The sequence below is a fragment of the Melospiza georgiana genome, chromosome 1 (genome assembly GCF_028018845.1).
Source record: "Melospiza georgiana isolate bMelGeo1 chromosome 1, bMelGeo1.pri, whole genome shotgun sequence".
Lineage (NCBI taxonomy): Eukaryota > Metazoa > Chordata > Aves > Passeriformes > Passerellidae > Melospiza > Melospiza georgiana.
Window position 1 is genome coordinate 65,203,338 of NC_080430.1, and position 15,843 is coordinate 65,219,180.

Consider the following 15,843-nt stretch of genomic DNA (forward strand, 5'->3'; position numbering starts at 1 on the left):
AACTGAATTATTGTTTCTCTAATTTGAGAAGGTGTCAAATCCTGTAATTTAGTATAAAAAAAATAAATTTTTAAACAAAAAAGTGATGTTCTCAAGTATAAATTTAATAATTTAGAGGGGCTGTTAAGTTAGTCTACAATAATAATTTTCCTTATGTTATTTCTCTTCAGCATCTTGGAGGAGCTGTTGACTTTGCAAATTCTTGTCTTAAAAGACTTCATATGAGCAGTGACTTACCTTCAACCAAAGAGACAATTTTCAAATAAAGTTGCTTTTATAATGAAAACACATCATATTCTATGAAATATTCAAAATTCTTTATTTCAGGCCAGTACAGTATTGTTACAGGCATCCATCTCTTCCTCCGAACTTGCACGTGATCAAAGTTGGCACTTCCAACCACAAAAATGTTAAATGGTTATTACAATACAGGCACAAAGTAGGCAAAAAGCTTTACTTTCATTAAGCAAAGCCATTATTGTGCTCTAACAGCATTTATCACCAGTGCAAAAACTAAGCTCCCCTCCTCCCCTAAGCAGAAAGGGAAATTTCCCTTCAGTGAAGGAACACAGATGGCAGCTCTGCTACTAAAACAATTATCTCCTCAGTGGAAGAATGACAGATACCTGGTACACTGGACATCTTCACTGCTTTCAGTGGCACTTCCTGATTCACGTGGGTTTAACATCTTTACAGGTGCCCACTGCTGCTTCAATTATTGTCATCACTATAAGAGTTCCAAATTTGAAGAATCAACATGATTTTTTAAGTAATGAAACAGTAAACCCCCCAGAAGACTGTTGGTACTGCAGTTCTCTTGCCTAAGAGCCTGTTTCATAACCACCATTTAAAATCTCTTTCGTTTGTAGAAGCATCAATTCCTTTTCATCAAGAAGGCAGCACCTGAGACACTTTGTATCACCTAAGGACAAATTAACACAACCAGTGTAGGTTACTGCATTTTCAACTTCCAGTTACAGTGGTAAGGTAAGCAAATAGCATATGGAATGAGTATCAGATACTTACATCTACCAAAGGCAAGTTAGTCACAAAAATCTCTAGAAATACCTTACAAACAAAACCAGCAGAAAACACTGCAATCTTTACACAGGACTCGTTCATGAACACAACTGATTGGGCAGCCATCTGGAAAAAAAGCTGATAGCTATGTTACAAAAATAGCCAAACAAATATTTGATCATAGTAACTGTAAGAACAAGTGTTAGAGGGAGGGAAGTGAGCATGATTCAGTTAGCACAAACTCCACTTATACAAGAGTGCCTCCAAGCCACAGAACACGTAGCTTCAGTTTTACACTAATAATAAATACTTCAGTCCAACACATGCAACTGAGTCTGGCCAACCTGCCTAAGCAGGCAATGGAACGTAATTCCATTGATTTTCTCTGCAGCATGCAGGCCCACTCCATTGTCAGGAATGCCAGTCTTTGCCCACACGAAGGCAGCAGCAGGTGCCCTGCAGCTCAGAACGGAGGGAACCAGCAGGAGCGCTTCTGTCAGAGGTGAGGTTCAATGTTGGCATGGTATGTGCACAGCTTGTTTTTAGGCACATCTTTGGTTACATTCTGAACACAGTCTGCTTTATAAAATAATAAATAAAACAGTCAAGATTTGGTTAAAAATTCAGGTAAAGATAAAAAACTTCCTTTTTTTCAGAATCTCAGGCAAAGAAGTCCCTTTAAATTCGTGTTTTGTTATATCCATAAACGATAAAATCCCAGTGCTACAGTAAGGCATGTAAATACTGAACCTGAAAGAAAAAAAAAGATGGAAGGAAAATGGCATTAATATTGATATTAAATAACATTAAATCAATATCTCTCAAAACATCTCTTCAGAAAGCAATGTACATATCTTACTACAATACTAAAAGTTCAGTGACTTCCCTACAAAAGTTCACTTCTGCCCATGTGAGAGATTAAGTTTTTCCTTTACAACAAACCATTTCAAGGTAGGAAGAGTATAAAAAACGACAAATAAAAAGGAGAGGAAATAAAAAAAAGAATGCTGGAAAAGTATCAAAAGGCTGAAAGAAACCCTTACTTGCTCACCATTCCAAAAAGATCAATATAACAAGTTACAGATGTAAAACAAGGTAATAAATAATGGGATTAATAAAACACAGTCAAGTATTTAGCAAACAAATGAATGAAAGCCATTTTAAACAAGGCTTATTACGTTTTTAAATTTTCTACTGCAATGAAATAGAAATTTTATTTCAGGACATAAACACAAAATATTTTTGCCTTTGTTTGCAATGGGAGTCCTTCAAACACATTACAAATTATTTTAAATTATTTTTTTCTTCCATGTAGAGTTCAACTTGGTTTTGAGTAGGAATGGTACGGAAAAGAATTTCCTGTCATTTTAATAAAGCACCTTTTATTTTCCATTTTATTGGTTCTCTCTAAATTATATGTCTGAAATACTAGTACTATTAATTAGGCTTACGTACTTTTGACAAAGCCCACTATGAAAAAATAATCAGGAAATCTAAATCAGAATAATTTTCTACTGCAAACCTCATTTAATAGTACTGCACACTCAGTAGTAAAATGCCAAAATGTTCAAGTTACCTAGGGCAATAATGTCAGCACACATATATAGTATTTTCTCCAAGTACTTGTGTAAATATGGCAATTTAAAGAATATGTGGCCTTGAATAGTCAGAAAAACTGAAATATTCCTTTTTGCACAGAGATCTCCATCAGATGGATGAAGAAATCCTAGAAATGCATACAGCAGACTGCTTACATAAATTAAGTCAGGCACAGAACTTTGTCATCCTTGTTAACAGGCAGTCTTTCAGATTTCTCATACATATTATTATTAACAGTATAAAGAAGGACAAAAACCTGAAAAAATTCCATGCAAAATAAAGTTGTGAATCACAGGAAACTTCTTCTGGTTAAATTACAGAAATAAGGCTGCTAATCTTGCCTAAGAGTATTTCAAGTTTGGTTTTTTTTTTTTTTTTTTTTTGTTTTTTTTTTTTTAATAAGGGCCTTTATAAATACAGACAATTGAGAGTTTGCCAAACATTTAACAATGTTTGGCAGTGTCAAACCATCAGAGACAACTGCCAGACTCCTTACCTGCTAAGTATTTAATATTATCAAGCTTGTGCGTTTCGAGCATTGTTTTCAGATCTGCAACTTCTGTGTCAATTTTTCTGTCTGTTTGGGTCAGAGCTCGGTCTTGTTGTGCGTGCTAGAAAGCAAAGCAACAAAATGATGCAATTTGAACACTTCCTAGCTTTTTTAGAAATAGAACCCATCTCTTCAAGGTGTATTTTTGCTTCCTCTTTAAATGCACATTAATTTGCATTCTTACAGAAGTTACAAAACATTCTGAGTTGGAAGGGATTCACAAGGATCCTAAGTCCAACTCTGCAGTGAATGGCCTGTACAGGGATGGAGTTCACAACCTTGGCACTATTAGCATCATGCTCTAACCAGCTGAGCTAACACAGACCTTATTCAAAGACAATAAGTTCCTTCTTAGCTGATTGTATCCAAGGAACTGAATAATTTGGTGAACTCAGGAAATTTATGTGATTACATGTTCCTTAAAAAGTAATCTAGAAACTGGCAGAACTGGATGCCTTCTTATCTCAATCTAACAGCATAAACATTAACTTCAATCTGTCATTCAGCCCACTGACTTAAGTCACTGCTCAATTTTAAGAGCTATTGAGAAGCCTAAGAGCCTCTCGTGACAAAGTCATACTGGAGCAGAGAGATTTATGGATCATTAGAAAAACAGAATTGGTCTTGTGTCACAAAAACACGTCTTTGTCTCGCAATGAGTTTTACCACAAAATCAGCTACAAATTCAGAATTTGATTATGACAGAAGACAGGATTTCCACTAAATATGGGATAGAATTATTACTCAGAAGAGACTGAAAAATCCAACTTGTAAACTAAGAACAACAGCTGCTGAGCTGCTGATAGTTTCAAATCAGCACTAGTGAAACTTTGTGAATCAGTTAATGATTTACTGCTAGATGACTTCCGAGGGATAATTCAGGAAACAAAGAGAAGTAGTGGTGCTTGGTAAAAAACTCCTCTAAAACAAAGGCAAATCAGTCTAGCAATGAGTTTCTCCCTAAAGACAGGGGAAAGAATTAATTTCACATTGTGAGTGGAATTTCATCTACAAAAAATACTACATGCATGAGGTTTCAAAACAAAGCGACTACTGAACAGCTCATATATACATGCAGAGGGTCTAATGATATATATGAAGGTCTTTTTGTTCTCTAGACACTTAAGCTAAAGTGCCTAAGGACATCACCAAATCCAAAAACGATACAAGGTCTATAACACAAGTACAAAAAGACTTGCTGTGTGATAATCAGCTACTAAGTTCTTACCAATTCCACTATTTCTGTCCTCATTTCAAGTAGTTTTCTTTCATTAAGTGAATACTAGAAGGAGAAAAAAAAAGTTAAACATGATACTGTCCTTAAACTTTTTTTCCTTTTTTTCCCCACTTAAAAGCATGTTTCTTTGTTTCCAGATTACACAGAACACATAATGTGGACAATATTATTGTCTGACAGCACTTGAGAGACAGCATTAGGGTAGCTGCTGTCCTTTTGAAAGCACACTTCAAAAATGTGAAGTGCAACAAGTTCTTCAGACACTCATATTCCACAAAATCTGTATATATTAGTAAGCAGCTGGAAGAGAGGCTGGCAGATTTGCATTTCTGAAAAGCAAGGACCTATGACTCTAAACAGTGACTCTGGCATACAAGCACAATTGAGACTGAACCATCTGCTGCCTTCAGGAAGGGGAGAACTCTTAAATCACACCAAACTCAGCTATCAATGAAATGTTTAGCCAGCACCATATGCACTCACAATTTGAATTGTTCTGACCTGTCATTCCATGATATATTTGTTAAAAACAGAAAATTTGTATTGCATGTGAAGCCTTTTGTTTGTGGATCACCAGAAGCTGTGGCTTATTTTAGAGTTATGGCTATTTGGGTTCAAGGAGAAGTTAAATCCAAAATAAGGAATCATATCTTTAAAGCAAGTTAGCTTTCTGACTCATGAACTTGATTTACCTTGACATCTATAATGGTTCCTGCCCCACTACTGGAGCAATTAAATTATTCACAGAAAACTGATAAAGCACCAGTTTCCAGTGAAGAGTACTAAGGTCATCAGGCACCCATCTCAGAATCCCAAGTTAAACAGCAATAACCTTATCTATTGACATTCCCATGTGGAAAGTCACCTTTATTTTCCTTCACTCTAGAAGGTCATCGAATTTTAACATTAAAATCAGATTAATCTACATAAATGCTTCAGCACTGAAAAAACATTCCTTAAAGATCTAGAGCTCTGTTTGGACTTTTGACTTTTCTCAAGTTGAAGTTAAAAGAGAGCAGGCGGCTACAAATGTAGAAAATTATATAAAGACAAATAACAGCATGTCTACAATTAATGGAGTCACTAGATTCTGCAAAATGAAGACAGAGATAAAAAAAGAAATTCAGACATTTTTTATAAATCCCCATTTTTGAAAATGTCAAAATGACAGAATATTTATAAAATAATCTAAAAAAAATGTTTGGTAGAAATGCAAGAATTGGACCTCACATTGAGGAATTGATCACTCTCAAAAGAACTATGAGAATTAAAATAATTTTATGGACTGAAATAGTTAATCTGTTTAAATAGATGCAGCTAGCCAAATTTTTTGAATTATTTATATTCTACAAGCTTTCTGGATGTTTCTTTAAGTTTTGTTTTGTGTTTAGAACTCTCTAGGTCAGACTCAAGGATTTTACTCTTAGTTTAAGACACTGAAATTGGTCTCTTAGTGCAAGTCATCATCACCTTTGTAACAACATAAACACAGTGGATAAAAAAAAAGAAGAAAGGACAAGACTAAACCTCCCACTCTGAAATTCAACAGGGAGATTTCCCTTTAAGTCCATTTTTTTCACAGTGCAGGAAAAAATCAATTTTGTCAGATACATCTTGAGGCTTTTAACACCAAGCTTAGAGACACTGTGATGCATGAACACATGAATATGTACAAGTTTTTGTACTGTACTTCAAATTTTTAAATCATATCTGAAGACAAATTACAACATAAAGAGATGTGCACTAAGCAGTGTAGGATTCTCTGAGAAATAAAGTAGAAGGGACTATAAAATAATAAACTATAGAAAATAAAAAAGAAAGTATTTAAAATTTGAAATATTAAGGACTGCCAATATCAATGTAGGCAAACTAAGAAATTCTCTTTAAGCACTTACTCCACACCAAACTGAAGGATAAGAACATTTTATTTATCGCTTCAAGTTAAAACAATTAACACTTCAGACATTTCTCTTCTGAAAAGTAACTTAGTAAGAATGCACGGTAACCTTCAAATATCCTTAGTTTTTTTTTCTCAGAAAGCTGGATATTCATTACTTAGTCACATTACAATTGAAGTAAATATAACAATGATGCTGTGCCTACTATAGAAAATACTGGATTACATCTTTCCCCCAACCCAGCACATGTGCCACAACCTGTTCCCCATTCAGCTGCCTTTTTCCTCTTCTGTTCATGCATTGCAATTAAATGGTGAGGGAGGAAAAAAAAGAAAAGAGCAGTTTCCATAGAAACTATGAAATTATAGTTGCACAACAGACAACAAAGTCGGTCAATTTTTCTTTAAGAGAAAGTTGACATGCAGTTTGCCTTTCCTGGGAGGCAAAATAAAGTTGTGTTCTACACAAAAGACCAAAGTCCAGATTCCACAATCCTACCTACATTAATATACAAGAAAACAATGCTGCCTAATTTATCACTACTGCAGTGGTGTCATATAAGTTTTGTAAGCCCAAATTGTTGCAAAGCTTATCGTATACACAATGACTACATTTCATATGATGTTTTTTAAAAGCATTAGCATGAAGTATTAACCTTTAAACAAGAAGTCTACCTGCTCAAACTGTACTTTATTCAAGCATCTATCATGGGCTAACAGACTGTTAGTCATTATATTGAGTCACCAACACAGCTGTTACCTAAACTAATCACTCACTATTTCTAGGGGCACACACAGAAGATAAATGATATCTACTTGAACAGTTCTTATTGCTTACATTGAAGATAAGTATTATAACTTACATAAACTTGTCTTTATAACACACCTAGGAATAAGGACTGAGAAAGAAATAATAATTATTTAGAAAAAGTTATTTAAGAATCCTTCAATTTAGAAGATGCCATTTCATTGAGATCCTAAATCTATGAGAACAGAACTCTAGAATGCTGTGCATAATGCAAGAACTCATTAATCTTCTAATTTTACATCTACATTACCCTAATTTAAGATTACATCAATTCAGATTTACCAGGTATTTCAAAGCTCAAAAGCAATATGAACCAGGACAACTTACAATTAAAAAAATAAAATTTACAACTAGTTCCACAATAGGTATTTTTTGACAAACTAGATAACTAGATACAGGGAAATGAAACATCTCCAATGATGATTCAACAAAATGTGTAAGCAATAGTAAGCATGTAAATAGATAAATATAAAACACAAAACCTTCTAGGCAGCTAGTCAGCATATTAAATTAAATACCTAATATATTTAATTGTAATGTGTTAATCCTGATATTAAAACAAGATCAAAACAGGTAAGACATATAGACCCAAACATGGCACCTTGCATATACCAGCATAAGGACGAGTAACTTGGATTAATGCCGTCGTGAAGCTGAGTGATACTACAGGTCAGTAGGAAAATGCTCTTTGGGTGAGATGCTCTTACCCAAATTTGGAGATTACTCAGGGTTGAGATGTTTCTAGAAGTAAACAAAACTTACCAGTTCTTTTACTCTGCTCTTCTCCAGGTTTAGGTTTAACTTGTTATCTGCATGAACTTTGTTAATTTCATCCTAATGGGAAAAATTGATAAAGCAGCAAGCAAGATTTTCTGTATTATCATAAGCAGAAAGAATTGGACAAGTACATTTTATCTTTATATTTTTATATCTCATGAATAGATCTCCAATTAAGGTACATAATTTTCATAAGTATTAAGTATTTACAATACTTATTTATAAGTATTTATACTGAGAGCATGTCCTTTATAAATGCAGAGAATGTTTCACATATCCTGTAACTCTCTCTGATATCCAGAAACCCATGTCTGGCTACACCTATAAGTTGGATTTCTTCCATGAAGCAATCCTGATGTCAAAATAATGTTCAAAGCAGTTTCTCACCATCCAGTGCAAAAGAAAATCTACTTCTAAAGACTACAGCTGAGATTTTCAGAAAAAGCTATAGACATTTGAAAAGTCAGGAAACATTTACTGCATTTTTAAACATCTAACTTTTTTAAACTATTAAGTTGTACACTTGCATTTGACTTTATCAATAGCTGTGAGTCCTGCTTTTCCTGGTGACAGCTGCCATTTTAATGCAACCTCCTGGCAGGAATTCCAGCCAGCTGACAGTTTGTCATGTGGCAAACTGCTGATCAGATGAATATGTGCAAGAAACAAAAGATTGCTGATGTTCTGGGAGATTCTACTGCTAGAACCAAGTAAGCATTTCTCAAGTAGGCCAATGCCAACTCATTAGGTTAGCATTAACAATAATTAGACTCAATTTCTGTGTTGGAATTTTGAATTTTAATAGATTTAGCTGTCATTTCAACAGAATACATTACAGTTTAACAAATCAAAAAATAAAAATTTTCATTGAAGTTTTACATTTTGTCTTTTTGTATGAGCAAGCCCTTGTGAGAATTGAATTTACAGCTGAAAGTAAAATATAAGGACATCTAGCTTTTAAGAAAAGATGACCGAGATCCTTGATGCTCTAGTAGTGGATTACACTAACTCATTTACATGCAACTAAAACCATAAAATAAATTACAATTCAAAAATTAGATGCCAAATGTATTTTAAAACAGAGTAAGCTTTCTACACAGCCTATTTTCTTGCACTGATCATTTGCTCCCAAACAAATGGGACCAAACAGAATGGTCCCAAACTTGTGGCATTAAAAAGCCATTAAAATTCTGGACAGGTAACAGGAAAGTCTTTGGAGAAAAAAAGAAACAAAAAACCCACCAAACCAAACAATCAAATCCCCACAATTAGTAAGTGATTTTAAATGTATGCTGCATCTTTAATGTACAGGCAAGCCCTAAATGCAGAACCTCACTCAGCCTTAACCATGACATGGCAGCTACTTTCTGAATCTGAATTAAGGACATAAAAATATCTTCAGTTATATTTTGGTTTGCCTCTTGTACTAGTCAGTTTCCTGTCCCCATAAATGAGGTATGCATGAAAGTGCCATTGCTGCAGACCACAGTGTACTGTCAACAACAACTTCAGTATCACATGTGTCATAACAATTAAACACAGCTTAAAAAATGAAATTCTGAAAGTGACACTTTTTATTTTTCCAGCTAATTAGACAGGCGTTAATTTTTAATTATATTGGTATGGTATCTTACCGTGACTTGCTTCTTTATCTGTTGGAGCTCAAGTTTTATTTTCTGTGAGAGTATGAAAAAAAATTTAGATTTTATTACTGTATATAAAACCACACTAGCTAGAAATCTACAGAATTTGCATCATCAGTAACAGTGACTATAATCCATAATATGAAAGGCAGGCAAACCAAGCTCAGATGAATACTCATGCATGTTTACTCACTCCTGTGCCCTTCCAGACAACAGCACGAGGCAGAAATCAGCAGTGTCCCACTGGCAGCACCTAACCCAGCCCAGGAGGCTGCTGGCTGCTTTTGCCATAAGGGCTCATCACTGGCTAATGGTGCACCTTGTGTCCACCAGGTCTTCCCTGCCAAGCTGCTTTCCATTTGGTCACTCTCAGTCTGTTCTGGTGCCTGAGGGTATTCCCCAGGGGCACGACTGAGCACTTCCATTTGTTCTACTTGATGTGATTCCTGTCATCCCACTTTCCCAGCTTGCTGATGTCCCCTTGAATGGCAGCACAACTGCCTGGTGTATCAGCAGCTTTGGATCATCTGCAGAGCTGTTGAAAGTGCCCTCTGCTCTGTTCCATCAACAAGGTCATTAATGAAGGTGCCAAACCATCCCACTCCCAGCGATCTCCTTTGGTACAAGATGCTTTTCTACATCATTATTAAAAAAAAAAAAAAAAAAAAAAAAAAGAAAAGCAAGTTCTAGAATAGAACTTTCCAAGACGGTAATTTTTACCTCATTTTCTGCACGAAGTGCTGAAAATTCACTTTTTTCCAAAATAATCATGTCCTTTTTCACACCAGCAATATGCGACATAACTTGCTGAAGTGCAATTTCCTTTAAAAGAAGGAAGAAGAACCTCAGAACATATCACAACTATAATACTTTTCCTCATCTGTGCCTACAAATATGAAAGACTATTTTGGTGCTCTGAAATTTTTAATTCAGCAATTTCAGGTTGATTATCCAAGTTTCAGAAAGCAAGATAGAGTGACAGTGACAAAATAAGCAAGTTAGGCTCAAACGTTGGTAATGTCTGACAAAATTGGCAATGCTAACACAGATCAGAACAATTCAATTATTAGCCCAGGAAACATTTGCTTCCAAGTCATCAAATTCTTAAGCTAGCAAAGGCATTAGGCAGAGCTGTCTCTGAGCCAAATGAGGAAATCTGGCCTTCAGACCAAAATTCCTCAGCACAACCATACTCTTCTGTAATTACCTCCTGTTTTGCCTCTCCCTGCAAGGAAGTCTCTGCCTCACTGCTCAGAATCACTCACTGATGCTTTGAATTGCTCTTCTCAGTCCATTACACTGAACTGACAGAAGACAAACAAGAATTCTCTGCAGCTTTCAAGGATGGAAAAGTCTGTAGACATTGTTCTAGATCCTACACTACCCACACATGCATATAAGAACTGCCTTCTCTACTAAAGATCTTCCTCTAATAAGTAGTCCCTTGCTTTTGGTTCTGGACTAAGACCCCTGCAAATCTGACTCAGTGCTCTAACTTCAGTTTTGTCACAAAATGCAATTCTACCTTGCAGCATTTTATTTCTAAGTAGCATCTAAAGCTGCCTCTCCAGGCTATCTGACCACAAGACTGAAAAAAACGGTCAGTATTCTGGACATATTACAAAAAGTCTACAGACAGAGTACTGCATGGACACCTCTTTTCTTACTCCTCAGTGTCTCCAGATTGTTCTTGTTCTCTCTTCTCCTCAGTGGACTCAGCAAACAGAGACCAGAATCTTCCATATTCTTTCTCTTCTTCATGCCTATACATACACACACATGTAAATCTGTTTTTCCCTAAGGTTTTATCTAACCAAGGTAATACTTTTGATAATAGCTCATCCACAACATTTCAAATCTTCCAATTTTTTGTTCTCTTTCTGCAGAAGACCTTGTGCAATCAAAGGCTATAGGGAAGTAAAAATTTACCATGTGGCCCTGTGTGGTAGGCACACACTTCCAGAGCTGCCATACAAATCTACACATTGCATCTTAATGGCACAAAGTCATTTGAGGTCAAATCTAAGTCTCAGAAAACATCTACCATCAGTAGCACTATTAAATCCAACACAAAACAACTTTCATTCAAAAAAGCTAGGCACAGAAGGAGGCTGAGACTGCTTGTTGCAAAATACAACTAACAATGGGAGAAAAGGATCCTTTTCCATGGCATTCCCTGAGTTACTGTGGAACAAATTCAGCACAAGAGAAGGATTGCAGGTTTGCCCACAATCTAAAAGGTAGGAAGACTGGCTTGAAACCTCCCTAGGTGGAAAGTGCCACAAAATCCACTTTCGCAGTATCCCACTTTTTAATGAGACACCCTTCTGCCAAGACTGTTACACTACCGAGAGAGCAGCTGCTGTTTTCTCACATCTCAAGACAGCAGCCTGGTTACTATGAAACAAGTTGCAGCCTGTGCTCAGAAGGTGACCTGGGGCTGTGACCCCAGGCTCACAGAGCAGCCCCAGGAGGTTGTATTCTAATACAACACAAATGTCACTGAGAGATAGAGATAGACAAACAAGTACTATATAAGAGGATGGTAAATAACTGAGGAGATCTGTGCTTCCTTGTTACAAGTCTACAAAAGAAATGTAGAAATCCAAATCCATGCACTGAATGCCTCTTATGACTGTCTAAGCCTTCTCAGTAACTGTCTCCTGTTACTGTAGGGTTGAAAGTAAAAAACTACTTGTGGTTTGCACACCAACCCACAGTACTAAAATATCCAGGTCCATCACAACACTTTGGTAACTATCTGATAAACTCAAGACAAAATGAACCAGTCACTTGATACAGAGGAATGTTTGCTCTTCACCTTCAAACTTTTAAAATGCAGTGTAAAACAGTAATAAATAGCAACAAATATTTCATTAGTAGGCATACAAGGCTTAAATATACTTTAACCCCACCAGTGCCTCGGATCTAACCTGCTGTACTTTGGTGACCATGTCCTTGTAAATCATATCCAGGTTGGTGTTCATGATTTTCACCAATGCAGATACAATGACCTCCGACTGCTGAGTAGTGAACCCTAAGCGAAACAAAGAGTGACATTCAGAGAGGGATCCAAATCTGGACAGTTCACAGAAATGCCACTTGCTCATGATCAGCACCAAATTACAACAAATGTCAGTTATGAAAGCTAATAAAACACAGAACTCTTGATCCAGCAGTAACAATAGAACACAGTCAGTACCTGCAAGTTTCCCCACCCCAAAACCATGTCTGTGACACAGGATGACTGCTTCCAAGTACAGCACCATTATACTATCAGCAGGATAAAGAGGGAGTTCTCCAGAGTTATTGTGGAATGTCATCTCTCACATGTGGTTATTTCCATGAGCAAGCAAGAATTCTGACTCTGAGAAACAGCTACTTCATTATACTATAAAATTCAGTGCCACTGAAGATGTACAAAACTCAACAACTAAAACCACAGCCAATTTTCCTGATTTTAGGTCTACCAGCTTCTGAGTGCCTATTAGAAACTTTTCGAACTGAATATACTGGAACCTATACTAAAACACTGTCCCTAAAAATACCTTCATATTTTCCACCCTCAAAATGTAGGAGTAAAAATGTCACGAACAAGAGTTAATCATTATGAAAAGAAACACTTGCAAAAGCGTGATTATTTAAAACTCACCAGCAGTTCAGCATCAGCAAGCACAGCTGAGAGCAAGTCACTTTCAGCAGCAGAGCTGATATAAAAGTTTACTGCCACTAAAAGGCTCCCTCTCCCCTTTACCCCCTCCTGACACTCTGACCTGTGCTCACTCAACTGATCCAGCAGCTCATTAAACTAGTGTTTCAGAATACCAAACAAGAAAAAGAGCTGGAGAATTTCCTGAGAAGTTCCTGGCCCATGGAAAAAGAAGAAACCACCTGGCAGGGGAAGGGGACTAGGATCTCTCCATTTTAGGAATGAAGAGCTGTTACAAGTCACTTCAGCTGTACTGAGCTTCACCTTAGGGTACCTCTCCCACCTCTGCACTGAATTAAAAATAATCTATTCCCTTATCTATATTTTAGCATAATACTATTTTTATAGTATTCTATGCTCTATCCTAAAAGCTGCACTGTACAAAGTGGTCCATATTCCATCCAATTGTAACACACTGGTGCATATTCAAGGTGTAATATCCTAAATATGAAGGAATTTAATTAAAACATTTTAAACCACTGCCTTGAAGGCTCTGGGGTTCTTTGCTTTCAGTTTTTAAATTTTTTTTTCTTAGCATTTTTAACTACCAATAGGGCAAAAATTATTCCAAACACAGTTATATAAGCTCACTGTTTCCTTTTTGAAGCAGAAGAAAACCCTATATGTATACCTAGTATATAGGTAAGCCCCCAGAAATTCCATAAAAATCAAGGTGTAACACTGTATGTCAAGGAAAAGTAACAAACTTTGTAAACTAAAAAACCACTCAAAAATGCCATTAAAAATAGCTACTTCTTTCAAACAAATTACCTTTTTCTTCCAAGAGGCATACCAATGCATGAGTGTCAAAATAAAGCCTCCTATTTCCCAGTAAGGAAATATTCTCTTTGCTTTGTAAAGATGACACAGAGATGCTTACATCTGTGAAAAAAAAAAAAAAGTTATTTCTTAAGAACGAATATTTTATCAATGATTGCTTTCCAGGAGTTTCCTTACTACCCAGAATGTTTTTCACTTATGACAACATAATTTGTGTTCAGATTACCACAGCCTGATCAATAAGTGCTATGTGAAGAGCTGGAAAACAGGACACTATGCTACTCTTCCCCTTAAAAGAGCTCTCCAGGAATACAATGATCTGGAAAAAAATCCCTCCAGCTGAATCCGTTCCTTTACTGGAATCACCTCAGCAGGTGGGACCTGTGAGCACTTCAAAGATGGAGGGCTAAATCCAGACACTCTGTCCCTTCTTTGTTAAAGAAGTGAGCTTTCATCACTTGTCATTTAGGAAAAAAGTAATCACTCCCAATTTGCCATTTACTGTTTTTGCAGAAAACACTTTCCGCACTGAAAGCCAATCTAACACAGCGCGTTGTTTCCACTGGGATGTGTAGTGTATGAACAACCCTGACAGAATGAACGTGAGGTGGGGCAGGAGCTGATCTGCCAAGAGGCAGAATATAAAATCAATTAGGTTGGAAAAGACCTTTGCGATCATCGAGTCCAACCTTTGACCAACACCAACCACGCTGCGAACCAGACCGTGGCACTGAGCGCCGCGTCCTTACACACCCACCCCTAAGGGACGGTGACTCCGCCACCTCCCTGGGCGGCCACGTCCATAGTCCAGCCGCCTTTTCTGTGAAGAAATTCTTCCTAATGTCCAACCTAAACCTCTCCTGGCACAGCTTGAGGCTATGTTCTCTGATCCTGTCGCTGGCTGTCTCGGCGAAGAGGCCGTCCTGCACTTTGCTACATCCCCGTTTCGAGCAGTTCTAGAGAGCGATCAGGTCCCCCCGAGCCTCCTTTTCTCCAGGCTGAACACCGCCAGCTCCCTCAGCTGCTCAGCACGGACCTGCTCTGCAGACCCTTCCCCAGCCCCGGTGCCCGAACTCCCTCTGCTCTCAGGACGCCCACGGGCTCACCCCGCTCCCCGCGCTGCCGCCGGCCCCCGCCGCCGCTGCCGCCGCCCCTTCCCCACACGGCGCCGCCGCCGGGGCCCGGCTGCGCTACGGGCGGGCACCGCCAGTCGCCGAGACAGCGGCGCGCGGGGGACCCGGGCGCGCGGCCGTCACGTGAGGCGCCGTCCGAGCCCCGCGGCCGCAGGAGCAGCAGCAGCAGCGCGCGCCCCCCGCCGCTCGCGGCCGCCCGGGCCCCGGCCATGGCCGCGCCACACGGTCCCGACGGCGGAAAAGGCGACGGGGAGGAGGGAAACCGCTGCTGCCGCTGCTGCCGTCGCCACTACTGGGATGCCATCGCCGAGCACAAGCCGCCCCGGCGGCTCACTTCCGCCACGGGCGCCGTCCCGCTTCCGCCTCCGGGACGCGGCCAAACACGGCAGGTGACGCCGCCAGGGACGGCGTTTGATTCTACGGCTCACGGAGCGGGCGCGCCGAGAAGAGCGGCGCGGGCGGGCGGGGTTCCGGCGGGGCGGTGCTTGCGAGGGCGGTGCGGGCTCGATGCGGTGGAGACGGACACTCCCCCGGTCACAGAACCGTGAAATCGTGGGATCGGCAAGGCTGGAAGAGACCTTTGAGATCATCTAGTCTGAAGGGAATGAGGGGCTTGCCCTTACAAACAAGCTATGGATCTGCTGGTAAATAAAGCTAGATACTGAGAGATAAAAGAAACAATGGGAAGGA

At 38.5% G+C, this 15,843-nt stretch overlaps 1 protein-coding gene across 1 annotated transcript; it reads right to left on the reverse strand.

Annotated features, from left to right (window-relative positions):
* Positions 1–295: 295 nt before the first annotated feature.
* Positions 296–15,364, reverse strand: MCUR1 (mitochondrial calcium uniporter regulator 1). Its single transcript, XM_058033061.1, has 9 exons — positions 15,127–15,364; positions 14,012–14,122; positions 12,465–12,568; positions 10,252–10,353; positions 9,523–9,564; positions 7,874–7,945; positions 4,398–4,451; positions 3,116–3,230; positions 296–1,770 (listed from the first exon to the last, which is right to left on the reverse strand). Exons 1-9 carry the CDS (start codon positions 15,362–15,364, stop codon positions 1,715–1,717), a joined length of 894 nt encoding a protein of 297 aa, XP_057889044.1. The 3' UTR covers positions 296–1,714.
* Between the last annotated feature and the right edge of the window lie 479 nt (positions 15,365–15,843).